Raw genomic sequence first — 24,302 nt, 5'->3', positions numbered from 1 at the left:
CCATTGTAAAAGCTGTACAAGATGGATGCGGCATTCGAGCTCAACTCCCAACCAAGGACTGACATCCTGGCATCTCTGCCAAAGTCAAAGGACTTCACAGCCCACTTGAACCAGGTTTCCAAGAATCGAGCAGCCAGTTCGCTCAAGGAGCTTTACAGATATCAGAATGTACCGGGCATGGTGAGTTTCAGCGTCCCAATGAGCAAAGCTCATACCTAACTAGGTGGTCATGGCTGGAGGAATCCCTCATCCCGAAGTATTCCCCTTCGAATCTTTATCAGCCACGATCTTAGCGCCCGATGCGTTCCCACTCGATCCACCTCGAGTCCCCAAGAAGGAGAAATCCGCGTTACTATCGTGGCTGTTCAGCGCTCCTCGACCCACATTAAATATCTCCATTCCCAAGTGGGCACCTAAACCGGTTGAGCCCACTACTATCCAATTATCGACTTCGCTTCAGTACCAAGCTGCCACCGGTCCGCCCGCCTTGCCTCTCTTCTTGCGGGAATACGTATCCAAGATCTATAAGCCCGCTTACGCGGATTGGGACGTGTTGATCAACAACGGAAACACCGATGGATGGAATAAGATCGTCCAACTGCTGTTCGAGAAGGGAGATACTGTTTTAGTGGAAGAATGGACTTACCCCTCGGCAGTCAATGCTTTCTTGCCATATGACATCCAGTCTGTCCCCATCAAGATGGACAGCGAAGGGATCTCGCCTGAACATTTGGAGAAAGTCTTGAGTGAATGGGATGAGAAGGCGCACGACGGAAGAAAACGACCCAAAGTGATTTACACTGTGCCCACGGGACAGAACCCGACCGGTGCTACTATGGAAGCGGAGAGAAAGAAGATACTGTATGACATCTTTGCCAAGTACGATATCATCATCGTAGAAGACGAGCCATACTACTGTTTGTACACTGGCGAGTGGACCCCAAAGGGTAGCAAATCCGATAAATCGATCCTTGCTCAACGAGAGATCGATGCGGAGAAAAAGGAGGGTAAAGAGGGCAATGAAGCTTTCATCAAAGCGCTTCCTCCGTCTTACCTTTACTTTGACACTGAAGGCAGAGTCGTCAGATTAGATGTGAGTGCATCGTAGGCGTTTAAAGACTCGAGCTGATGAATCATCATCACTAGACCTTCTCCAAGACTTCAGCACCCGGTTCGAGATTAGGATGGTTCACCGCTAATCCCCTATTCATCGAACGACTCACGCGAATCTCTGAGGTGTCCACCCAAGCTGCCAGTGGTTTCGCCACTGCGCTGACGACGTCCACGCTTCAGAAATGGGGCTTCGATGGGTACATCCGATGGCTGCGAGGTGTCAAAGCCACTTACAACATGAGGAAGACGTGGATCTGCGATGCCTTCCAAGATACATTCCACTTGGAATGGGATCAAGCTCACGTACAAGGTCTCTTCCCTAATGGATCGAAGACCATCACTTGTTTCTCCAAACAACCTAAGAACAGGTGGGACGAGAAGAAAGGATTGAATGGTCCTGGCTTGGTCACGTTCACGCCGCCTACCGGTGAGTCAGCCAACTCATACGTACGCTTATACGTACGCTCAGAAAGAAGCTGATCGTAGTCTCGTAGCCGGTATGTTTGTGTTTCTTGGGGTCCACTTGAGCGAGCACCCAGATTACGCCGACCTCACTAGGAAGGGAGAAGATGCTACTCATGTTTTAGTACAGAGATTATGGACCGAGTTGGCTGACAATCTGGTGCGTACCGTCCCCTTGCGAACATTATGACAGATTAACTGACACCAGATTGAACAGGTGCTGTTTGCCCCCGGATGGTACTTTGACGGAGGTGGCGAACATGCTATCGGTGGGAAAGGATACGGATACTTCAGATTATCCTTCTCCATTGCGACTTACGAAGAAACCTATCGAGCAGTTCACACTTTCGCGAAAGTGCTCGACAAGTTCTTCAGATTGAAATAGTGCATATAGGTTATGGGTCATTTTTCAGTATTTATAGATAGGTTATAGTTTGTATGAGGTGCTCCAGTCTATCAAATCAATCAATGTATCTCGGATGACAAATACCATCACGGCGGCGCTGTCTCATCGGACTTCCTACCCAGCAGACGCTTGTCGACCTCCCGGACCCCTACTTGAGGATTGAAGCTGACCGATCTACCCCTACTGCCCTTCATCGCGCTTCTCTTATCAGTCCCGACTCCTTGGCCATTGAGATTAACCCCGTGCCCAGTCTGCATCGTCGACGGGATCCCATATTGATTCGCCCTTGACGCGGCGGTGTCAGTCGGCTGGTTTCGTGAATCCATCCAACTGTTAAATCCATTTCTCAATTGGTCAGCCGTACTGGGGTTTGTGGTAGGTGCGCTTTGCGAGACGGACCCGTCGGTACTTTGACTCTGAGAGTCTGGCATCGAGGATAGATCGCTGAGGGATATTCTTCCGGTCGACAAGCTTCTAAGCGTATCTTGCAGCTCTGTGGGCAAGCTCTTAACGATTTTGCCGTATTTATAGAGATATCTTAAGGCGTAGTTCTTCTGTTCGTCAGTCGGCACTTGAACGCCGTTTTCGTGCATCATCTGAACGAAGAAGGACCCGATTTGTGAGGAGACGTTGGACGTGTCATCAGGCGAGCAGCCCGCTATATACACAATGAGTAATTGATCAGTATCAAGTTATATGGATCTGACTCACCCGCATCACATAGCATATCACCGTAGAATCGCACATCGTCTGCGGTCTTTTTCATCCACGCGACCTGCTCTTCCGAGTATCCCAGGGCCGCCGGTCTCCCGTCTGGCCCAATCCTCGAGGGGTCCCGTATCATCGGTTCTCCAGCCGTCTCTTTGATCCACTCGCCTAGACTCCTGCCGTCGAATGCCAAGCTCGAGGCTGATCCCAGCCCGTTCTCGGCCGTCGGCATCGTATCGTGCGCGATGCTGACCATCTGATCGGACAGCGTGGTCTGCGTAACGGCATTGTCGATTCGGCTGAGCGTCGAAGCCTGCCACATCGGATCACTTGAGTAAGGGTTGTCCGATGAGATCTCGATATATTGTCTAGCGAGGTTTCGCGCTTGATGTCGTTTCAAGAGATTCTCGTCTCCTTGCATGGGGATGAATTGGCCTGTCATCGGGTTGATGCTCATCTTGGTGTCGCGATCTACAGCAGACCCGAGCCCAAGGCTTAATGGTCAGCAAGAGCAATTCACTGAGCCTTTTACAGAAAAGGGCGGCCACACGCACATCTGTTTTGGAAGAAATTTGTCGTGTTTTCAAGTTGAGTATCGTTGAAAGCAAGCTCGGTTTTGCCGTGCCTGTCCCATAGCCAGTCTGCGGTGCTGATGTATCGTCCCGAGGCGTCTCGACCTACAGACCGGGCTTCCTCGGTGTCGGGGTACTTGCTCCAGTCACCTGTCGATTGACCGTACAGGACAGATCCGGGATCATCCACTTTCAAAAAGTCAATGAAGCTGCGGTGAGGCGTTTCAGCCGGGTGTCTAGTGAATGTGCATGTGTTTGCATGTGTATGTGATGACTTACCTCGGCATGAGCTCTCCTATAGGCTCAGAGGATGCGGCAGGTGTTCCAGGTCTATTCACACTAGTGCCACCGGCGGGAACGCCGCTTTGGCTCATACCGTTGGTATTAGTAAGTGCATTCTGCGCACCTGGACCGTCCCCTCGAAAGACATCATACGTCGTTGTACCCGCGTCTGTCAGGTGGATCAGCAAGCGACCGAAAAACACCATCCCAAGCTCGGCGTAAACGATGCCCCAAGAAATATGAAGGCTACTCACCATCTTTACTGACTGTCATGGTGAAAGCTGTCTTTCCATCGGCGTCTACACATCTTGAGGTGAGAGACTGTCCGACTTTCAGGTCGCTGACACCTGATTTCTTCGCGTCGATATCCATGAACCATCTGGTCACCTTGTCTTCCCCTTGTTCTTTGCCACATCGGAACCCTTCGTTGGTCCCCGAAGCGCCTGCAGTAGAGGCAGTGGTCGGTTGAGCGGAGTAGGGAGGTGGCGGAGAAGTTGATCTGTCACTAGTCGCTGAGGCAGCAACAGGGGAGCTCCAAGGTGAAGGCGTGGTCGTTGTCGATTGTGCTACAAGGTATTAGGTTCATCAGCCATTAGTACAGATTACGCTATGGGAGTGCGAGGAGACACCAACTCACGCCTGGCCCAATCCGCTGCTCGCTGTGCGGTATTGGCTACCCCACTTCTGAAGCTGTCCGACAATCTCTTTAGGTAGTCGGATATAGATGAGCTGGACGTGCTGGGAGTCGACCAGGGATTGGATGACGAAGGACCGTATGCCCATTGGCTGTATGGGTTCTGATGGGGAAAGACCGATGCGGGATTGGATAGCTGCATGGTGGTTGATTTTTATTCTGTGATATTGGCTCGAGCGAGCCTTGTCAGCGGCTGAATATGAAGTAAATGCAGATCGAGATTTGTGTCGAATTCTCAAGGGTGGATACTCGCAATCAGCTTGACTTCGACGTTGAGGTGTACTTCGGCGAGGTGACCTTGTCAGCAGGATCAGTGAAGTAACGTCAGCAGGCAAGCTAAAGGGTAGATGCGGAAGAGGAGTGGCGTGCGTTTGAGCTGATTGAGAGATTCAAAGGATAGCCTAACAGGGTAGTCATACCACAAAGGATCTGCAATCGAAGACGTGCAAGAGGATTATGCTCGATATTCGCCTCATATCGCTTTTGCCCGTTACAACGAGTTCGAGTGAGTTTGATGCATGACAGTCTATAATCTATCGGTCTTAGACGCCCTGTCCAATGGCATCAGCCGCGTCATCGGCCAGCTTACCCATAATCTTCCACCACCATTCCGGACTCGTCCCATCTGCATGATGCGCGGCGGGTCTCGAGACTTGAGAGAGATACCCATATAGTCCTTCATCTTTGATCGCTCGCATGGCCACCTTCGAACCTAATCCGACCGCCGTGAGGCCGCCAATCGGGAGGAAAAGCCACACGTAGCCCATCGAGGCCAGTGTGGAGGGTATGCCCTTGATCTCTTCGTCTGCGGTGCCTATACAAGCGCATTAGCGACTGAATTGTTTCGGTCGACTCACCATCATCGGGAAATCCTCCTGTGATATTATAAGCCATCCACTTGCCGGGACGAACATCTTGAACGCCCCGCGAGAACCGGTCTGCCACTTCAGCTTTATACGAATGCGCACATGCCCAGACCATATCCGCTATGTTCGCGGCGGCGTTCGCCCTGCTGATCGCAGCTTCCGTTCCTCCTTTGTAGGCATACCACCCTTCGGTCGTTCGGGGGCTTTCGCAATTCCAATAGAATGTCGGGGCTAATTTGTGGGCGACAGCTAACGCCTCGGACACGTTCAAGCCTGTCGTTTGGGATATGAAGCCTTCGTATAGGTCTGGGTTAGAGCTCTTGAAGGCTTCGTCCAGCGTGGATAACCTGGCCTCTCGTTTCCACTCGTCTTTCCCCGAGTTACCCTCGGCGTGTATATAGTGATGCGGCATATCCACGGTAGCTCCGAGGATGAACGGCCTGTCTCGCTGGTCGATGGTGGACGTGATGTGCGTAGCTGTTTCTGCATCAGTCCGGGCGATGGACACCACTTCGGACCTGGGCGGGACAACGTCAGTCCTGTTCTGGATGATGAAAGTAGCGCTCACCCCATGATGTCCAGCTGCAGCTTCGCAGCGGCTAGCCGCTTCAGGTATTCGTTTGTGGGCACGATGACACTTGATAACCCATCTTTCCCATCGTGCCTCTTCACCCCGGACACTAGGTCGTCTAGATGAAATCCGGATACCCCGCTCTGCACGAAAAGCTTGACCAGCTTCATGATCGCGGTATGTTGTCCATGACCTGAATCGGCGTCCGCTATTATCGGTAACAATGGTAAATCATCTTTCCCGGTCTTATTGACCCGAGCTGTACGCGAATGCAGAAGCTGCGAGCGGTAAATAGTCGACACTTTCTTCGGCACCGTATCGTATGTGTAGTCTGCCTATAGCGATGTCAGCGAGTCCTGCATGACTTGTGACTCACCAAATCAGGCCCAGGGTCATCCGTCGCTGTATCGGTATTTGCGGACATCCCTCCGGATACGTAGAGGGTTTCTTGAGGCGCTCCAGTCAGCTCGATTCTCGCAGATTGAAATGGGACTCACCAAATCCAGCCTCAGCCATGACTTGAGCTGTGACAGGATCAATAACGCTTGTCGTCAGGTTTACTGACTTGTCTCTCTGAACTCTCGCGAAGATATCTCGTAATTTCAGAGCCATAGCATTCGAGTGATGATTTTCCGGAAACACATCCCGAAGTGAAGCTACCGTGTCTGCGGAGTACGGTCGCTTGATGTCTCTCTGAGAAGGTGATGACCACCATCCTTCAATCGCAGACCCGCTGAGCCAATTGTCGTCTGACATGATGTATCCGATTTGATATGTTGAAGATGTGATGTGTTTTATGAAAACGTAGTCAAGTTATGTTTAAATGCACCACGGCTAATCATTAAGCGCGGCTCGTTCCGAGACTTCGGAGACTGGCCATGCGATTTCTGCGGATACCCCTGGCCTGAGTTCGACGTATACGGCTCTTCCATATGCATACAATCGATCACACAGTCCGTTCGAGATTCGGACCATATGCAGCGCTCCACAAACAATCCTGCCGTACATCGTGCATGCGCCGGCAGCATGCATTGACGACGACGGCCCCCCTTTGGCACGTAGTTTCTGGTCCCTCCTCCTTGTGCCTGAACCTCTGTGCTGTCACGTGGTTGCACGTGGCATGAAAGATAACCGTCAAATAGATCTCCGGTATTTGCACCTGAGCATATGCTGCTTCAGCTACAGGAGAAGCTTGAGGCATTCATGCAGCTGTTGCTATCTACCCATCTATCAAGACCAAAAGGCGGAGTGTCATGGCATGAGTACCCTGCTCAATTAGAATTTGCTGACACCCTCGCGAGCGAATCAACCAGAATCTCTCTCTTTCCAAGACCTGCTTTTGGCCTTTCCTGCTTGGGTCATCGAAGATTAGGGTTTAACTGAGGAGAAGAAGGTAGAAGAGACGGTCTCAAAATTCGACAGAATGACCTTGTCTATATGACGACTCATCACCTACTTCGAGACTCCCTGCCCCCCTCCAAAGCCATTTTGCAAGAATGGCTAGATCGTCAAGGGATCATCCGAGATGCCCATCTCGAGATCGCTGAGATGGACGATGGGCAAAGCTGGAGACTAGTCACGAGGCGGGATATGTACCTTGGAGAACTGGGTGAGTATTCACATACGACGATATGCATAGCGGGGATGGCTGTCTGACTCGAGCCTGGAGAATAGTTTGCGCGATACCCAAAACGTCTATCCTTTCTCATCGGACCTCAGCCCTCCGTCCCCTTCCTTCCGACAATTCCTCAGGACCATCGAACCTGAACGGGCATACGATTTTGCACCTATCTCTGTGTCTCCTGCATGAGTTCCGACTAGGCGAGGAATCACCCTTCTACGGATACTTGCAATCCCTACCGAGAGAGACCATACCTCTACCTGTCTTTTGGAATGTCCCTGAGATCGGCGGAGAAGATGGAAAGAGCGCGAGGAGGTGGTTGGAGGGTACAGAAGCGGAACGAGAACTACGTATAAGAGATCGAGACGGTCTTAGCTTGGTAAGTACCGCCCCAATAAATCTTGGACTGTTATCGTTCTGCTTGACAACAACACTAAATTGGTTTGCAGATCGACATCCAGGCTTTCTACCAGACCTACTCATCCCATCTTCCGCCTACTTCCACTCATCCCGCGCCTTCGTCGATATTATCATTCTACTACTGCTTCAGTCTCGTGTCCACACGGGCATTCATGATCGACATATACCACTTAATAGCTCTCTGTCCCTTCGCTGATATTCTCAACCACTCATCTATCCATGCCAACACTTCGCTTTCATCGGACGATTTCGTCTGTCACTCATGTGGATCTCTCAAAACGTGCAAGCATGACATAACGGACTCTCAAGGAATAGCGTACCGTCTCCATCACTTGGCTCGCAGGGATATCAACCGTATAGAGGAGGATATCGACACGATCGAATTGAGGGTGGAAAGCCCAATCGTACAAAGTGGAAAGGAGGTCTGGAACTCGTATGGCGATGCGATAGGGGATGGCAAGCTGCTTGTAGAATGGGGTTTCATCAGCCAAGAATTCGCGGGAGAAGGTTTGATTTGGGAATTGGACGATCTGACTTTGAGTTATAGGAGATCTAGAGCTGAAGAAGAAGATGAGCAAGAAGAACAGAGGATATGGGAACTGATTGATCGGGCTGCGAAGGTGCTTACGATAGGGATTATACATGGCTCGTATCGAGAACTGGACGATGGGGACAGTGAATCAGAGGAAGACGAAAAACTGTTGTGTGGACAAAGTAAAGTAGATGCAAGATTGCTGAATCTCGATCAGAGCGGAAGAATATCCATCAACATGGTCGGGTGGGCCTGGTTCTGCATAACAGACGAAGGATCAAGCGCAAGTACTCAGTGGACAAAGAAGGCCAATAGTGAAGAGGGAAGAATAGCTAGCGAAAATCTGATCAGCGCAATCAAGTCATTGGAACGGCTCTGGACTCATTTGAGCCGAGAAGAAGATGACGATGATCAAGACTCCGCGATTCCTAACGATCCGGCTGTCGATGCACCTCCTTCAGTATTGGTCAATATCGTCGAGCGAATCAGCCTTTTACTGCGAGCCAGGTTGCATAAAATGTATCGTTCGAACAAGAGCGAGGATGAGTTGTTCGATTTGAGAGATGTGAGTCTTACAAGTCCCTCAATTATCCTACTCTGCCTCACCCTACCTCAGACAACATATCACAGATTTGTCTATGAGTTCCCCTCAGAAGGCTCGGCTGTACACGGCCCAAGCAATGCTGACCCTACCGTCCACAGTCTCTGGATCCGGAAGATAATCTGCAGTACATGGCGATGACCATCTCGATCAATGAGAGGGTATTATTACGCTCTGCGCTGAGCAGATGGGATGCATTGTCAGGATACCTTCACTAAGGTGGGCATATCGGCCGTGATCGCGCTGGAGTGACGCGTGCCACCAAACAAGTCGAGGGCGATGAGCAGAAAGAAGGAAGCAAGCAGGGAAACGGAATGGACTGAAGGGGTTTGCTTGTCATTCAATGGAGGAGGAAAGAGCAGGTTGACGAGAAATCCATTTTGATACGGGAGGAAGAAGAGGGAAATGTTGACGAGGAGGCGTAGCAGTAGATCGAAACAATATAAATGGCTCCTTCTCATGCTTTCCTAGATATACCTAGCATCATATACAAGTACAAGGCATGTTTTTCATAAATGAGAGATCATTAATCGTAAATCATCAATCATAAAGTCATCATGTACAACTGGGAACAAAAGTCGTCATCAAGTTTACTTATAGCCCATCAGGCTCGGACCTTCTCTTCGGATAGGATACAAGCAATGTGTGCCAAAATCCACCAAACCACCCGCGCGAACTCAAGAGCCTTTACGACTACCTGTCTTGTAGACCATTTAGTCCGAGTTCAAATATCGATGACCCCAATGATAAGTACTGATGTCTCACTTAGCTTCCTTTCGATCGACTTACGACTTGCGAAATTACGAAGACGCTCACCTGACATCCCTTTGACGGGAGATTCCGACTGTAGCGGCCATATTAAGGCTAGAGACGATAAATTTAGCGTCAATGTCACGTAGCCTGGCTCGTCTGCGGCGATAGACCAGACTTACTAGCCCCATGAAGAGTATTGCGCTCCAGTAGCTTTGCCCTTTCCCTTTCCGGTACTACTTTCCGCGGAAGGCCAGACAGAACGGCACCATACACAAGTGAGAGTGTCTCCCTTGTTTCGCTACAAGAATGGTATTAACTGTAGCGCTGACCTACAGAAAACGTTTGACAACTGATCAATACTCACAGCGGTCATAGCCCACATGTTGAAACATTCGGTGTGGAGTGCTGGGAGACGTGTATCAGTCAGCTTCGGGAGCACTTCGAAATGCCAAAGTCACTCACGCTTGCCACAACCCGTCAGGCCCTCATCATAGGTCAACTTCTTGCCTTGGACGTCGTCCTCAGTCATCTCTTCGTAGCAGCTGTCAAATGATTATCTGATCAGCTACAGCTCGTAGATCAAAGTAGCATCTTAAGCTGAGAGCAAGACAGCTTACACTGGACAGTCTTCGCCGACGGCATCAAGCCTCTTGCCATGAGCTTCATCCTTTATCTCCTTGTCGACACCAGTAATCACTTCTTCATCTTCTCCGCCCTGTCCTGTAGCTTTGAGATAGGCTTTGTGGACTTGTACGTTGACAGTGACTGATCCGTGGGGTGTCGGTGGAGCAGCAGCGAACACCACCTCGACTTCCTCTGCCTGAACATGACAATCTGGGTCAGCTCAAAGATCTCAGAGTAAGTTCTTACAATGGAATTGAGGATGTTGCTCACAGTCAATGAGGTTTGATACCAAATCGAAGACTCGTCGGGGACTTTCAAGACTTTAATACTGAAGAGACAGCTGTCAGTATACCGCATAGTAGGAGCGGTTATGTAAGCTGATACTCACAAAACGAAGATGACATGTTTGCAGGGTCTGTTGCCCATCTTGTAATCCGGACAATCGCACTTCGGAGCACGACCGATGTCGACAGTCTGATCTCGATTGTCAGCTGATGTCATTCTCTGGGACCAGATAGCTCACATATACATTGCCTGTCGATCCAAGCTATTTGTTCGTATGCTCAGCTTCTGCTCTTATGGAGTGGTCACAACGATCGACCCCAGCTCACCACTTTGAACTGTTCCTTTTGCGTCTCGCCCCCGCCGGTATGTTGACGATCAATCATGAACTGGTAAAACAACGATTTATTAGCGTTCAGAACGGTGCAATGGAGTGGTGGACTCACCAGTCTCTGCGAGATAGCTCGTTTATCTAATACCGAGGATCAGCTCAGACCTTTTTTGGAGAACAAAAAGAGGCGGGTAGCTGGCGTACATCTCTCGAAGATCTTAGCAGGACAGCTGTTGATAAGGCTCGGTCAGCACCGGGTGTGCAGAGAATAGCAGAATAGGCCTGAGGCTATACCACTCACGTTTCTCTGGTACGAGCTAATCTAGCTTTCTTCGCATCGCCCGGCTTTTCCGCCTTAGCCTTGCCTTTCCCTTTCGCCTTACTCTCGGATGCTTGAGGCTGCTCAATCTTGACCTTGCTGCTCGATGCTGTGGCAGAAGGTCCAGCTGAGGAGGAAGATTCGGCTTGAATGGCGGCCATCGCTTCAGCTTTCGATTTTCTTCCTCGCTTCTTCGGCACTTTAATCGGCTCAGCCGTGTCCAGAGCATTCACAGGTTCGGCAGCATTCTCCGTCTTCACCACAACGAGGGCGGTATCGGTGACTTCTTCCTTAACTTGAGAGGCCTTCTTAGAGGAAGTAGCAGTATTAGCTGACTTTCGAGCTCGAGTCTTCTGCTTCTTAGCAGGAGGTGTGTCGGTGTCATCATGGTCGAGGGGCTCCAGCTTGACTTGATTTCTGCTGATAGAAACGCGAGCTGATCTCCTTGGGGCAGTTGTGGTCTCTGATTTAGCTCTCGGCATCTTGAGCAGATTTGGTGTCGAGTTCGACTCAAAGGATGTGAGGCGGCTGGCCCTGATTACAGCCACAAGAGGTATGGGCTCGTCCGACTTAGCTATGACAAAGTGAGAAGAAGGAAAATAAGATGAATGGATTCTGAATTGGATGATCCGAGCGTACATACTTTTATACATGCCAGTTGACGTAAACCATTGTTATTGTTGGCGGCCTCCACCAGCATCAATCGATCTCTGTGATCGGTTGATTAGATATGAATTACGTAAAATTGCCCTTTTCACCTCCACTTTGGTTGTCCACCTTGCTTTGCTTGCAGTAGAGGGCCGTGCAGTCCAAGGTAACGGTTCATGACTGAAGTTGACTTTCATCCTCCTGCTCAACCCTCTTCGGTCGTTTCTCACGACATCCTCTGCGACTGAAAGTGTATCTTCGATAAGATTTACGATTTTATGACAACGAGTGAGAAGATGAGTGACGTATCTCCTACCGCTGCTGCTTTGCAGCTGCCGAGTAACCGACCTTCGCAATTGGCGATTCGCCAAGCATATAGGTCCGAGCGAGGCAGACGACTCAGCAACGTAAGTCTTATCTGTGCTTTCGTGAGTCGAAAAGTCTACACTGACCTCGTCATCCCTTCGACAGCGCGGTCCCTATGCTCAATCGACCACCCAAGGGGGCGTTCAGCGACAAGCCGAGGCTGACGGCCACTTGTGGCCGACGGGGAAGAGACCTTCTCACGACACACGACAAGGCATCTCAAGCGTATCACAGGACCAGCCCACAATTACTTTGGGCACAATTATTGCTCATGACAATCGAGACAACAAGCAAGCTGCTTTGGAGCTGAAAGCCTTCTTGTATGGCGAATCTGAGGGGGAGAACACCGAGAACGCGATCATTTCATCACCTCACTCAGAATTGCCCGTTGTTGAAGCTGTCAAGGAAGAACAGGCATCAGCAGAAATGCACTCTAGCTCCTCCTCGACAGAGAGATATAGGAATAATATACTCCAGTACGCCTTCCAGCAGCAATACTCCGCTGACTGGCGACATCGAGATATCTCTCATATGCCTGACAACGACCACGAAGAGGATTGGAAAAATCAGAATAAGTACCCTTTACCCCCTTCCCTCCGGACATATGCCCGTGGTGATACCATTGATCCTTCACAACCACCTTTGGCCTCCTATGACCACCACATTGAGGCCAGTGTCAACAGGGCCGATAACGCTCACAAAGAAGTCAAGCCAATTATATCACACCAAATCAGCAGTGAAAGGCTCAAGCTCGAGGGACTAGACGAAGGCAGAGCTCGAAATGAATATGGCAGGACTCTTCAAAGTACCGGAGGACAACAAACAGGCTTCGGTGTAATCGGGCATATCTCTCCTTCCGCAGATACCGATCAATCCGATACGATTGTCATCACTGAAGCGGGTTGCGACACACCTATGATGAAGGAGACTTACTATACTCAGTCACAGATCAGACTTACCCCTGATGAAGGCGACTGCGAGAAAGCAAGCATTGCGGGTCAGTCGATTTCCCTCAATCCGGATTTACCTCCATTGGCAATGGAACATCCCGCCAGAGTCTGGAATTGCATGATTCACTCGCTTCAACCGGACCTGCAGCCAGTAATCCAGTGGAAATACCGCAAGATCCCGCCCAGTGGGAACGGTTCAGGTGCGCTGTCTTTCCAATATTATAGCATAATTCAGCTGATACCCCGCCTTAGACCAACTCTGGGAAGCAGAGCTCACACTCGTTCTGCCGCCGACCCACCCGATAATTAACGAACATCCTATGTTCCACACCCTGCCAAAGAACAAGTGGAAAGTGGAGTATGCGTCTGCCGTCGAGGCGTTAGGCGGAATCCAGAGATGGTCGGGAGAAGCTCGAAGACTGAAGGTCAGCTACCCCGACCCTGTACAACTCCATTGATCTCAGCTGACTCTCCCCTCAATTGCCTAGGCTGACGCACAGAATACCACTTTGGTCAAGTGTATATCGGAGAATGCTCTCGCATGGGTGCTCGCTCCCACTGGTCTGCGGGCAACTCCAGATGATGAGGATGAGGATGAGGGCGAGTCTGCTGCCGCCAGACTGATCGTCGATTCCACTCAAAACACCTCTGGAACCAGTCTCCTTCCGGGTACACCCACTCACCCGCCACACGTCCATCTGGGCGTGCGAGACTTGCCGAACAGACAAGCCTCAGTCGATACCAGTACAGTATCGAGAAATGCCGATGAAATCGACGTAGAGATCGAAGAAGAAGATTATGATGATGGTGTACTTCCCAATCCCGCTGTGGACAAGACGCCTAGAACGCAGATGTCTTCCACATCATCTGGCATCGAGACTCAAATTGGGCTAGTCGCCTCGAAGCCCAAGGACACTCAGCCTGCTCAGACACCCTTCCAAGAGCTCATGCAAGCGATAAATGCCAACCTTGGGCCTGCTGGCCTCAACTTACCCAAGCCAGTCTCGTTTTCGAACAATTGGGAGCCATTCACCAATAGTCAGCTGCCAGCCGGCTTACTAATCATATTCCGCAGGCCTTCAGCTGACTTCTTGATTGATACTGTAGGGTTCGGATGCTCACTGACCATAGGAACACCGGAACACTCTCAGCTGTACCAAGAAGACTGCTTGTATACCTATGCCGAAGAGGCTCAAGATGCCGTCTGTGCGAAAGCTTTAGCCCTCAATGCTTTCGGTTTCATGGAGTGGCTCAAGGAGACTTTACAGCCTCCCATCATGCAAAACGTCGGGAGGAGCCCACCCAGCCTTGCAAAAATCATCGTCAGACCACCCAAAACTTCCCACGATGGGGTTCCTTTCGAAGTGGCAAATAGGGTTGATTGGAAAGCTCGACTCAAGGGTAGGTCTTTCAAAGGTCCCTGATATAGTAGCTCTCGATCGTATTCGACTGAAAATCTGTACCTGGAATCGTAGCATACTGTGAAGCCAAGGGAGAACATGCACCCGGATACCAAGAGAGAGAGGTGTTGTACAAAGGGGAACATACCATCGTCTGCGAAGTGACAGTAGGCGGTCAGAGCCTCTCGATAGTGTGAGTCACTAAACCCTCGAGTCTGTAGGCACGTGCGGGTCGACGTTAATAAGGTTGATCTGATGCTGCTCAAAACAGTAAAGGTCAACGATCGACAGCGGAAGCAGAGGACTACGCAAGCAGAAGAATATTAGAAGATCACTTTAATCAGAAAACCGATTGAGATTGTACCATTCCCCTACACATACTCATTTTGAAGAGCAAGAGAAACATGTCCTAATCCCTGCGTTATCCGGTTAGTAGACCGAAACTCCCATACTGTATCCCGCAATTGAAGTGTGCTTTACAGTACCTATGGCGCAAGTTATATTGTACTTGACTGTGTGTGGTATATCGTGATGCATTTATCGTTAAGCCAGACTATGGTATGGTATACAACTACAATAAGAAACCGGTCAACGTGTCATGCTTGGAATGTCCTGAATGATGCTGATTGTGCAGAAATAGTACAACGGTAGTTACTGTACAGCGGTCGTGGATTCTTCATATAGGCGAAGGTAGTAACGATGTTAGTATCATATCGCTCTCTTTCTCGTTCCGACTCCATCCTTTACTCATAAGCCAGTATTCAATCTGATCAATCTCTTCTGGCAATCTGGGCCTTGAAACTTCATTGGATCTTGTCAAGTGATTGATCGTAAATCCGTTCCAATCTACCGGCGATCTCCTCTCCTGCAGTTGCTGCCGGTGCTTCTCTCTTTCCCTGGGCCCTTGTTGCTCTCGGGATCGTGGTCGTCCTCGTTCCCTGACTAGAGGCTGGCTTTCCAATCCCTGGGGTGGAGTCACTGACGGCTGGGCTGACGGGGTAGCAGGGATAATCAGAGAAGAGGAGAATTCGAGGTTGAGGTTGATGCCTAGACCGACACATCCTTTCTTAGAAGGATACAAAGCGAATTCACCTCCTTCCCGTTGTCGCTGATCTTGTTCGTCAACCCAGTGCGTCCGTTTCGCTTTCGCTTGTACTTTCGGAACACAAGCGATATCGCCATTCGTCGGATTGTGAGAAAACCTGATTGGAGGCTGTCGAAATTGGCCTTGTCGTTGTTGTCGAATACAAAGAGGAAGGCCTCGTTCATGCGAGAATGGAGTGATGAGTATCTCATCGTTCATGTCTACGTCTAGCCCCATATCGTCATCGAAATCTGTTTCGGGTGAATCGAATCTCTCGTCAAATTCAGAACTCATGGGATCGAATGACAGATTTCTTCGTCTTCCAAATTCACTTCTACGTCCATTCCCATTTCCACTGCCACAGCCAATTCTACCTGTCTCTGATTCGTCATCACTCATGTCTTCCAATTCGTCTTCGTGTTCGTCTTCGTCTCCGTAAAAGGAGATGGTGGGGGATCGGAAGATCGGTTGGGGTGATAAGGCGAAAGAAGGTGGTGGAGATGCTCCGATAGGAATCACTTCCAGGTCCGGCTCCAACTCCAATTCGGTGACCGACTCCGACTTGTCGTCTTGGTTCTTCAAGGGCGTGTCTTGTTCATCCTCCAAAACTAGACGAGACAGCGAAGTGAACGACCGAAAGCTCCCCAATATCGATGATCCGGATTCCGAGCAAGTGATACTGGAAGACTGAATGTTTGTTGGGGATGGTACACCGATCAACCCTAGAGCCGAATATCCCGCATCCATCTCCGTAGTGCGATTGGATGAATTGGAGCACGGGTAAGAGGGAATATCTAGACTCGAATGACCGAATTCCACTTCGACTTCCCCCAGTTCCAAGAGATGCCTCCAACGGTCTTTCGCCTAAGTAGACATTTCGCAATTCCCAATCACAATGTCAGCTTCTTGCATCCCTACGAAGAGCAACCTTGCAGCACGCAGCTCAAAGCTAGGTGGGGTATACAATACGTACAGGAGAAGCAAATTTGCACAAGTCTTCATACTCGTCAACCAAGTCGCAGGGGGAGTGCGTAAGATCGATCTCGTCGGCGGACGCAAGTGCAAGTGAGCAGTACTCGAATCGGCCGTCCAAGGGTTCTAGCATGATGACTTGATGGCGACTGGCGAGAATCGTGAAGCGGTGAGGACAGATTCTTAGGTCGCTGTAAGGTCTGCGTTCGGGGAGAGGAAGTACAGTATGGCTCTATCTTTATCGCGATGTTGATCACCCTTGTGTTGATTGTTGACTGGACTGTATATGCGGATGAGCAAGTCTATGCTATGTATATATGTATGTCGATGTGCTGATCTATCAGAAGGGTTGGTTTGATAACACGAAATAGGAGGTCTCGTATTTCGTGATATATATATATATATATATATATACTTGGCGTTTAACAGCATACGGTATGCTTATGCTTCCGAGTCAATAATCTATGTAGGCGGTGTGGGTCGTCCATTACATTCCTGTCCTGTAGTTTGACATGATCGACAATCGATCACATGTCTTACTGATCTTTCCTTACTGATGTCTCAGCGGTCTACAGTATGTAACATATCCTGAATTGCAACTTTTAGCTCTGGTGACAGGGGAAAGGACGCAGCAAGCAAGCACTTAGACCCTCGCTTTATTCGAAGCGTGCCATTGCCGCCTGATCGCGTTATCCCATTCCATTGATGAGGATTACATACTCCTCATTCCGATCCTAGTTCTAATTTATACTTATTCCCGTAAGAGGGCGGGCGAGGTGCGAGTTAGTCATCACATGCAAGTTACGTACCCTCATACCAACAGATCCAGTCATTCCCGAAAATATCCCTTATTTCACGTTATCGGATCTTCACAACTTATACTCGTCTATTGGAGCGTTTTTGGGCAGGTTCAGCTGAAAGGCAAATCAGAAATACGACTAAATGGGCAATTTCTCGATGTTTCACTTGAGTCAAATCACATGTGCGACGAGGCTAGGGTACACCCAAATCAGGTAAAATCAGCTAGTCGTGCTTACGAGTATGAAACTTTAATACCTCTAACAGCGGTAGTAGGGCAGTAGGGTAGTACGTGCACATGCACTGGGCTTAGTGTTACCAAATAACCAACTTGCGAGGGAAATGACATCTCTTTTCCCTTTCCCCCTGTGTCTGCACTCTACTCGAAGTCTGTTTGTTCTCGTGATAGGGAGAAGTAAGACTAAAAGTGAAATGAGATCTCAGTTTCAACAACCAACGAAGGAAGGGATCAAATCTGTTGGTTATTCTCCATCCATTCACGTTATCTCCACATTTAACGTTAATCCAATCGACATGGTCCCAAGCATGATGCCGATTCACAAGTTACTTTAGGAAGTGGAGAGCAAGGCAAAGAGGCAAGAGCGGATGGCGTCGTTTGAGGTGGTCTCACCCCTCAACCCCCTTAGAGGAGTGTCTCAAAACTGTTCGGGATCCGAAGTGGCAAGGTTGTTGTTGTCTCCCTGCTGATGTAGATGTACGCGTACACCTAAAGCTCTTTGCCACCACCGCCTGATTCGGGCTGAACGTACAGGCTAGCTCAGGTAGAGGTCAAATGCAGTGGATTTCAGGTTCACGTCTTCGTCTTTTGCCCATAGGACTTGACTTTGCCAACGATGAACAAATGAAGCAAACCGATAATTGGTTGTTCGGTACACCGATCCATATTGCACATTGCACAACCGACGAACTAGCTCAGGTTCAGAGCTTTGAGCTTTGGGGTTCTTATGCTGCATAGCTTATGTGTGCGGTGACTGTTTTCACTTTGGAGGTGACAGTGACAGTGACAGTGACTGGTGTGTCGGGGAATGCAGGTCTGATTTAGACATTTAGACTTGCCGCATCGCAATTTCTCTCCACACTGCAAGATTGCAATCGTCGGCTCCTCACGTCGGGGGGTGAGTAACCCACCTCATCAGCATCAAATAAGGCTAAAACTTATTTTTAGCGGTATTAGAATTAGCATGGGATCTGTGAGAGATCCCAGTGAGATCTACCGTAACTCGCGAGTACCGGATCCTAAATCCAAGCCAAAATAGCCCAGATCGTTAAAATACCACATGATCAAAACGAGAGAAGAAGCTTAAAGAAAGTGCCGCATTTCCCTCGAGCGTCAAGTTCCAGCTTTACTCGTAATTCACTTCGTCCCGCAATGCAATTAACATGTGAAGATTGGTGATTAATCATCACGTAAAAGAATGATTCCGCGTTCGTAAGTCAAATACTGGTGGTATATTGGTCGCATCAGCTGATTTAGCCTCTCATGTGCGGCATACTAATTGTTGTACACAAATCTGGACGATGGACTGCTATGGCATCGTATGTCAACAACGAAGCGTATGCGCCTATCTACTCTGTCTTATTCCAACCCACATCCAAGCCATGACGAAGCGCCTTTGCTTACTAATGTATCCGCGACGCACAACGCATATATGGTAATTTGCATGTTGATGAGATCTATGTCATGAGACATATCAAATCGTTATATGGGTACTCTATATTTCCAAGAAAGCATGGTCTGCTGTTAAATGGCAAGATGAAGGAGAAAAAGCGAAGAGAGCTCATGAAGCCTATGAATAGAACGGTATAGATACAGTGAGATACCAAAATCGGATCGTGATTAGAAGAGTCTATGATTAAGGGAACGCAAAGCTTATGGAGATGAGCATTGAGCATATGATAAGAGGTATATACAACGGGATCAAGGCAAATTTTAAAGTCCTCGATGAAATCCTTTGCGATTGATTATTGCGGAACGATAGGCGCAGGTCTAAGGATTCTTTCATTCTCGATCCTTTCCTTCTCCCTGATCCCCTTTTTCTTCTTTTTGACAATTTCCTGTATCGAGATAGATTCGTTTTCTTGAAGGGTATCAATCAATCTGCCCGAATCCCTCATGTCGAGAATATCATGATACGATCCTAACGATTTACCTTGAACGACGAGTTGGGGTAGTACTGAAGTATCCAACAATCGTTCGAATAGGGGGATGATGGTAGCATGGTCTTTCCTCTGATCCAAGTCGATGACTAAAGGAGGAGGTTGAATCTTGTATTCGGATAAGATTCGTTGTATCTCTCGGTGCCAAGGATCCCTCATTCGGCCGACCAGTACAATTGGGTACATCGTGTTGATCTCTTCTTGAAGTAGGTTCAAATCCTCTCGAGCGTTGGGATGAGTGGGGTCGAAGTCAAGTATAGTGTGCGGGTCGAGCGGCTTAGAAGGATCGACAGCTGGTAAAGCATTGGCAGTCGTTGATGTCATATACTGAAGATGCAAGATATCAATATGACATGGAAGTTTATAATGGTTGCGAATTACACAATAAAATACTCACGCTGATAACAGCGGCAAATTCCTCTTCAGGACTCTCAAACTCAAGGACCTTCCCTCCAGCAACCAATACCTTCTGTACACCAGCTTCGGCTTGACGGGCATTGTCGGTTCTTTCAGCCATAATGGCGTGATCGGAAGCTTTGCCGTGGTCTGTGTGGTACAGGTCGACGTATCTTCTTCCGAAAGCCAGATTCTGCTGGTTGACGACGTGATCTAGGTGGGCCGCTTGGTTCATTGCTCTGTTGAGCAATACCAACCCAAAGGTAAAGACACATACCCCGACCAGAAGGACGGGTCTCAGTCTGCGAGGTATCCTGAGCAGGTAAGAAACAGTGGTAGTATAAGAGAGGTTACCGCTGCCATATGGGTTGGTGATGGGGTGGGTTTTGGTCTATATCCGGACAAGGGTATCAGCTCAAATTCCGTGTCATGAAATGGTAAACACTGACCTTGGCATCGTAGGCGAAATAACCACTATGACTTCTACCACTCTCAAGCGGATGACCTTTAGGGGTATGAGCTGGGCTTTGAGGGTAGCCAGAAGAGTGTTCCGGTATGCTGTACATCTTTGATCGAAGGGGATTATGGGGAGGCAGCAAAGGGAATCTCGCCGCAGATGAAGACGTCGAACCTTCGAAGGGGATAATCAATTTGGGTGTAGGCTGTTGCGACATGGAAGAAAGCATCGAATGATCGAAGCCCATTTTTGGAGTGGTGAGAAGAGCCGCATCTTGTTCCACGCTGTTATCTCCTATCTCTGGGGTGAGGATGGAGTCAGAGTCGCAAGAAGAAGCGTTGGAAGAGGGAGACAGATCGTCCGAGAGATCAGAAGGGAGATAAGGTGGTAGAGACATCGGTGAGCTTGCTCCTGACGAAGAGCTCGGATCGCTCAACGATGATCGATGTTGTGTGTAAGTATACTTGTGTTGACCGTAGTGTGACTGAGGCGGTTTAGGCAGATCAGCGATTGAGGTCATTCTAGTATCGATGTTTGCAAGTGGTGGTGAGAGTGGTGGTGTGTGAGGTAAAGTGTACGTAGAATAGGCTTGTCGAAAGTGCGTGTTATGGGACTGGTAGAGATGAGAAGGACGTCGATTTGGTCAGCTCAAATATATTCCTATATAACGTGACTTTGAAGCGTCTAGGATGAGAAGCGAATCCAGAGTGATTATGATGAAACGTGAAAGGCTCCACAAGGAGAGTGAACAATAAAGAACGATTGATAATATGCTAGGTGGAGATGTAGGAAAATTCAATCTAAAGGAGCGTGTTTTGCTTGCTGAGGGCGGACAAAGAACGAGAAGAAGGAAAGGGGCGATCCCTTTTGTAGTACTGATAATATGATAATGTAGCGTGAGAAAAGTTGACTAGGGGGATTGATTCTCGCCAGTAGTGTCCATTTATGTATGCATGGCGAAAAGAAGGGGTGTCATAGTGGGCGTCATGGTGGTGATGGTGCGCAGTAATCGTGATTGATTGTCGATATAGTCTGTTGATGAGGGACCGGTGATGAAACCGAATACCCTCTTCGGGTCAGAGCGCATCATTGATGATCTGAATCTCCTGGGCTCTTTTGCTTTGAATCTACGTATCCGAAACGAGGTTCCTTTGGTTTGATTAATTTGTCTGATTGATTATGGATGTGTTGATGAAATCGAATCGGGAGATCGGTCGATCGGTCATAGCGGTACACGAGAACAGATAAGGGTCTCTCGAAGACGCTCGGATCTCCTTGACCACGTTGACACCGTTTCGATGTTATCGCCAATCCCGCCGGTAAGGGTCAATGATCCTATACTGGTCTGGAAGACTTGATGGGCTCGGACATGGCTCTACTCTTGTCGGTGCCGAATCGCTGGGCCAGGGCGATAGTGTGATCTTGGAATAAATGAATGATGGGAAACCAAGGGAAAACACGGACAGAAATCACCAACGAATGATAAAGATCTCGATTCGGAGACAAATGACCCAGAGCCAACGTCAAATCTCCTCGAAGAGTAAAATTTATCACTTACCATTTTCAGATTGTCTATACATAAGAACGCCGATGAACGATCTTCTCTCCACCAAACAGACTATGCAATTAAGCGGATGCAGTTTCCAAGTTGGTTCAACTCGTTATACGGTTGTGTCGTTCGTTACGCGTTTGGTTTGTTCGAATGGCTTGCTCGTTATCTCGTTCGTTGCTGGGTCATCGATTTATCGCAATTCCCTTTCGACGTGATGATTGACTATACTTCTGACTCTATATGTGTTCTAGTCTATCTATATAGCGATGACAGTCGTGTCAGTTCAATCACCTCCATCCAGTTTGATTGGTTTTCATTTGTCGTGAGTTTCAATCAACATCGTCTGGTCTAATCAAGGATTAAAAAGAGTGTTCGGTATCGACAAGAGAGACATATACGCGAAGAATAAGTTTAAATCGAGCTAAGCGTAATGTAATGCAATACAACGCAATGGAGGCTGCGCTAAGATAAGGCAATGTAAAGTGAATCAAAGTAGAAGATGAATAAGTTGAAAGTCGGAAGCCACTTGATGAGAATCAGCAGGGCTTGGCTCTAACTTTATCTCTGTCTTTGCCTTTTTAAACCCTTTGACTGGGTGGTGAAGGAACAAGGCGGCGGAGCGATTGAACAATTGAACAGGTACTGGAACAGGTACTGTACACTAAAGCAGAACAAAACAAAAGCGAAAACCAAAACAAACACAAGGAACAGACATGTGAGATGAGGAACTTTCTCGTGAATGGGGGATGCCCAAGCCTTCGTGCAAGTGCAAGGATACGAATATAGGTTTATGCATTGCCCTCGGTGTACGATGTGAGATTGATTGGATGGTTGAATGAATGAATGACTGAATGTATGGGAAAGAAAGAAAGATCACGTTCGACTAAAGATAACTCACTTCGGGTCCTGATAAGTGTTTCAAACCTAAAAACAGGCACGGGTACGAGAGAATCCGTATTTCTTTTGCCGTTCCTTCGTTCCTTCTGCCGTTGTCGTTGCCGCTCGGTCGTGATTGCCCAGCCGTGTGATATGGCGTCTGCGCAGTCGATGGTGGATGATTAAGAATAGCCAGCGGGATTTATTTTCGAGGGGCGTTTGCGTTGGGGTTGGCGTTACTGATTCCGAATGATGTTATAAAAGGTGTGTTATCTAAGTATTCTTGCTTTTAATGTGTGTTCTTTTATGTAATTTTCCTATCATATACTTGCGTCTTCGCTTTCGATGATCGGCGGCCTGTTGTTGCACTCGGGCGGATCAGATCTCTGCTACGATTGATTAAGGATTAAGGAGGAAAGGAGGTAGGGGCCGGCGAAGTATTTTGTTTGGATGCCAATCAATATCTGCACATGCCAAAGATCAAAGACGATCTGGATACCAAGAATGATCTGACCTGGCCTGAACTATGACTTGTCTGAAAGACGAACAAACAAGCCTTAAGTTTGCGTTGTGTCAATGGAATGACGAGGATGTTACGTTGTGTATGTGGATTGATGACGAATCTGTCTCGCTTGTTCTATCAGTTTGTTTGGTCTGTACTAAGCCTACTGTGGGTTTCTGTTGATTTTCTCGTTATGAGCGACGATGCGAATAGTCGGTACGTTGTAGCTTCGTACGTCGTGTCTCGTAAGTCCCAGTGTAAAAGCGAGTGTGAGTGTAACACCTGTTTTCTCCTTGGTTCCGGTTCCAAACAGCTGGCGTCACTAAGAGAAAAGTGATAGGCGCAGTAGCGTGGTAGTGTGGTAGTGCGAGTAGTATGTCTCCTTCTAGAACTGAACCTGGATCTGAGTTGAAGCCGATTCCGATTCCGATTCCGATTCTGATTCTGATCTTGGTATAGTCAAAAGATCTCGGGCGAATCGAAATCGAAATGTCTCTTGATGTTCCCTTTTTCGAGTACTCTTTCTATTGATTTTGAGCTCAACTATCGATCCTTCCTTGAAGCGATGCGCTGAATATGTGGGACCTGATTCCGATCAAGCTATTTCAAGTCAAAGTCAAAGTCAAGGACAAGTCAAGTTAAGTTGATTCAGACTGATTCAATCGAAGATGTAGATATAGATATAGATTGAAACGGACCAGCTTCTCTTTGGATACGACTCTCAAATCTGCATCATATATACATGTACGATACAACTTTTTTTCCAGACCTCCCTTCGACGACATCATCGTTTGCATCGCAGTGATAGTATGAGCATCCATGAGAAGGAGTGACTACCTTTACCTTTACCTTTACCTTTACCTGAATTTCAACGTCAGAATCAAAGGAAAATGCGAACCAATTCCAATTCCCGCACTTAGGTTAAAGTGTGGTCATGTCTTGGAATTACCTAATGATCAAGGGTCA

At 48.4% G+C, this 24,302-nt stretch overlaps 8 protein-coding genes across 8 annotated transcripts; 3 read left to right on the top strand and 5 right to left on the bottom strand.

The window, feature by feature from the left end:
* Nucleotides 1-21: 21 nt before the first annotated feature.
* I303_103647 (uncharacterized protein) lies at nucleotides 22-1,960 on the top strand (the record flags this gene model as incomplete). Its single annotated transcript, XM_018406987.1, has 5 exons — nucleotides 22-180; nucleotides 224-1,093; nucleotides 1,147-1,540; nucleotides 1,608-1,735; nucleotides 1,793-1,960. The coding sequence occupies 5 exons, from the start codon at nucleotides 22-24 to the stop codon at nucleotides 1,958-1,960; spliced, it is 1,719 nt and encodes a 572-aa protein (XP_018263795.1).
* A 107-nt stretch (nucleotides 1,961-2,067) lies between these two features.
* I303_103646 (uncharacterized protein) lies at nucleotides 2,068-4,379 on the bottom strand (the record flags this gene model as incomplete). The annotated part of the gene is made up of 6 exons (XM_018406986.1): nucleotides 2,068-2,639; nucleotides 2,693-3,160; nucleotides 3,244-3,470; nucleotides 3,541-3,712; nucleotides 3,798-4,109; nucleotides 4,181-4,379. 6 exons carry the CDS (start codon nucleotides 4,377-4,379, stop codon nucleotides 2,068-2,070), a joined length of 1,950 nt encoding a protein of 649 aa, XP_018263794.1.
* Nucleotides 4,380-4,779: 400 nt separating this feature from the next.
* Nucleotides 4,780-6,430, bottom strand: I303_103645 (isocitrate lyase; the record flags this gene model as incomplete). The annotated part of the gene is made up of 5 exons (XM_065968797.1): nucleotides 4,780-5,051; nucleotides 5,095-5,621; nucleotides 5,672-5,952; nucleotides 6,051-6,121; nucleotides 6,172-6,430. 5 exons carry the CDS (start codon nucleotides 6,428-6,430, stop codon nucleotides 4,780-4,782), a joined length of 1,410 nt encoding a protein of 469 aa, XP_065824869.1.
* Nucleotides 6,431-7,111: 681 nt separating this feature from the next.
* On the top strand, nucleotides 7,112-9,066 carry I303_103644 (uncharacterized protein; the record flags this gene model as incomplete). Its single annotated transcript, XM_018406984.1, has 4 exons — nucleotides 7,112-7,283; nucleotides 7,349-7,674; nucleotides 7,745-8,812; nucleotides 8,950-9,066. The coding sequence occupies 4 exons, from the start codon at nucleotides 7,112-7,114 to the stop codon at nucleotides 9,064-9,066; spliced, it is 1,683 nt and encodes a 560-aa protein (XP_018263792.1).
* A 495-nt stretch (nucleotides 9,067-9,561) lies between these two features.
* I303_103643 (uncharacterized protein) lies at nucleotides 9,562-11,639 on the bottom strand (the record flags this gene model as incomplete). The annotated part of the gene is made up of 13 exons (XM_018406983.1): nucleotides 9,562-9,601; nucleotides 9,665-9,712; nucleotides 9,781-9,899; nucleotides 9,966-10,006; nucleotides 10,064-10,143; nucleotides 10,219-10,421; nucleotides 10,496-10,553; nucleotides 10,614-10,699; nucleotides 10,749-10,772; nucleotides 10,837-10,896; nucleotides 10,954-10,979; nucleotides 11,043-11,068; nucleotides 11,140-11,639. The coding sequence occupies 13 exons, from the start codon at nucleotides 11,637-11,639 to the stop codon at nucleotides 9,562-9,564; spliced, it is 1,311 nt and encodes a 436-aa protein (XP_018263791.1).
* Nucleotides 11,640-12,101: 462 nt separating this feature from the next.
* Nucleotides 12,102-14,877, top strand: I303_103642 (uncharacterized protein; the record flags this gene model as incomplete). Its single annotated transcript, XM_018406982.1, has 7 exons — nucleotides 12,102-12,212; nucleotides 12,277-13,321; nucleotides 13,374-13,546; nucleotides 13,610-14,159; nucleotides 14,229-14,522; nucleotides 14,597-14,714; nucleotides 14,793-14,877. The coding sequence occupies 7 exons, from the start codon at nucleotides 12,102-12,104 to the stop codon at nucleotides 14,875-14,877; spliced, it is 2,376 nt and encodes a 791-aa protein (XP_018263790.1).
* Nucleotides 14,878-15,197: 320 nt separating this feature from the next.
* Nucleotides 15,198-16,710, bottom strand: I303_103641 (uncharacterized protein; the record flags this gene model as incomplete). Its single annotated transcript, XM_018406981.1, has 2 exons — nucleotides 15,198-16,469; nucleotides 16,579-16,710. 2 exons carry the CDS (start codon nucleotides 16,708-16,710, stop codon nucleotides 15,198-15,200), a joined length of 1,404 nt encoding a protein of 467 aa, XP_018263789.1.
* Nucleotides 16,711-19,358: 2,648 nt separating this feature from the next.
* On the bottom strand, nucleotides 19,359-20,926 carry I303_103640 (uncharacterized protein; the record flags this gene model as incomplete). Its single annotated transcript, XM_018406980.1, has 3 exons — nucleotides 19,359-19,880; nucleotides 19,951-20,340; nucleotides 20,399-20,926. The coding sequence occupies 3 exons, from the start codon at nucleotides 20,924-20,926 to the stop codon at nucleotides 19,359-19,361; spliced, it is 1,440 nt and encodes a 479-aa protein (XP_018263788.1).
* Between the last annotated feature and the right edge of the window lie 3,376 nt (nucleotides 20,927-24,302).

This window comes from Kwoniella dejecticola, chromosome 4, assembly GCF_000512565.2.
Source record: "Kwoniella dejecticola CBS 10117 chromosome 4, complete sequence".
Lineage (NCBI taxonomy): Eukaryota > Fungi > Basidiomycota > Tremellomycetes > Tremellales > Cryptococcaceae > Kwoniella > Kwoniella dejecticola.
This window is presented reverse-complemented; position numbering and strand designations above follow the sequence as displayed.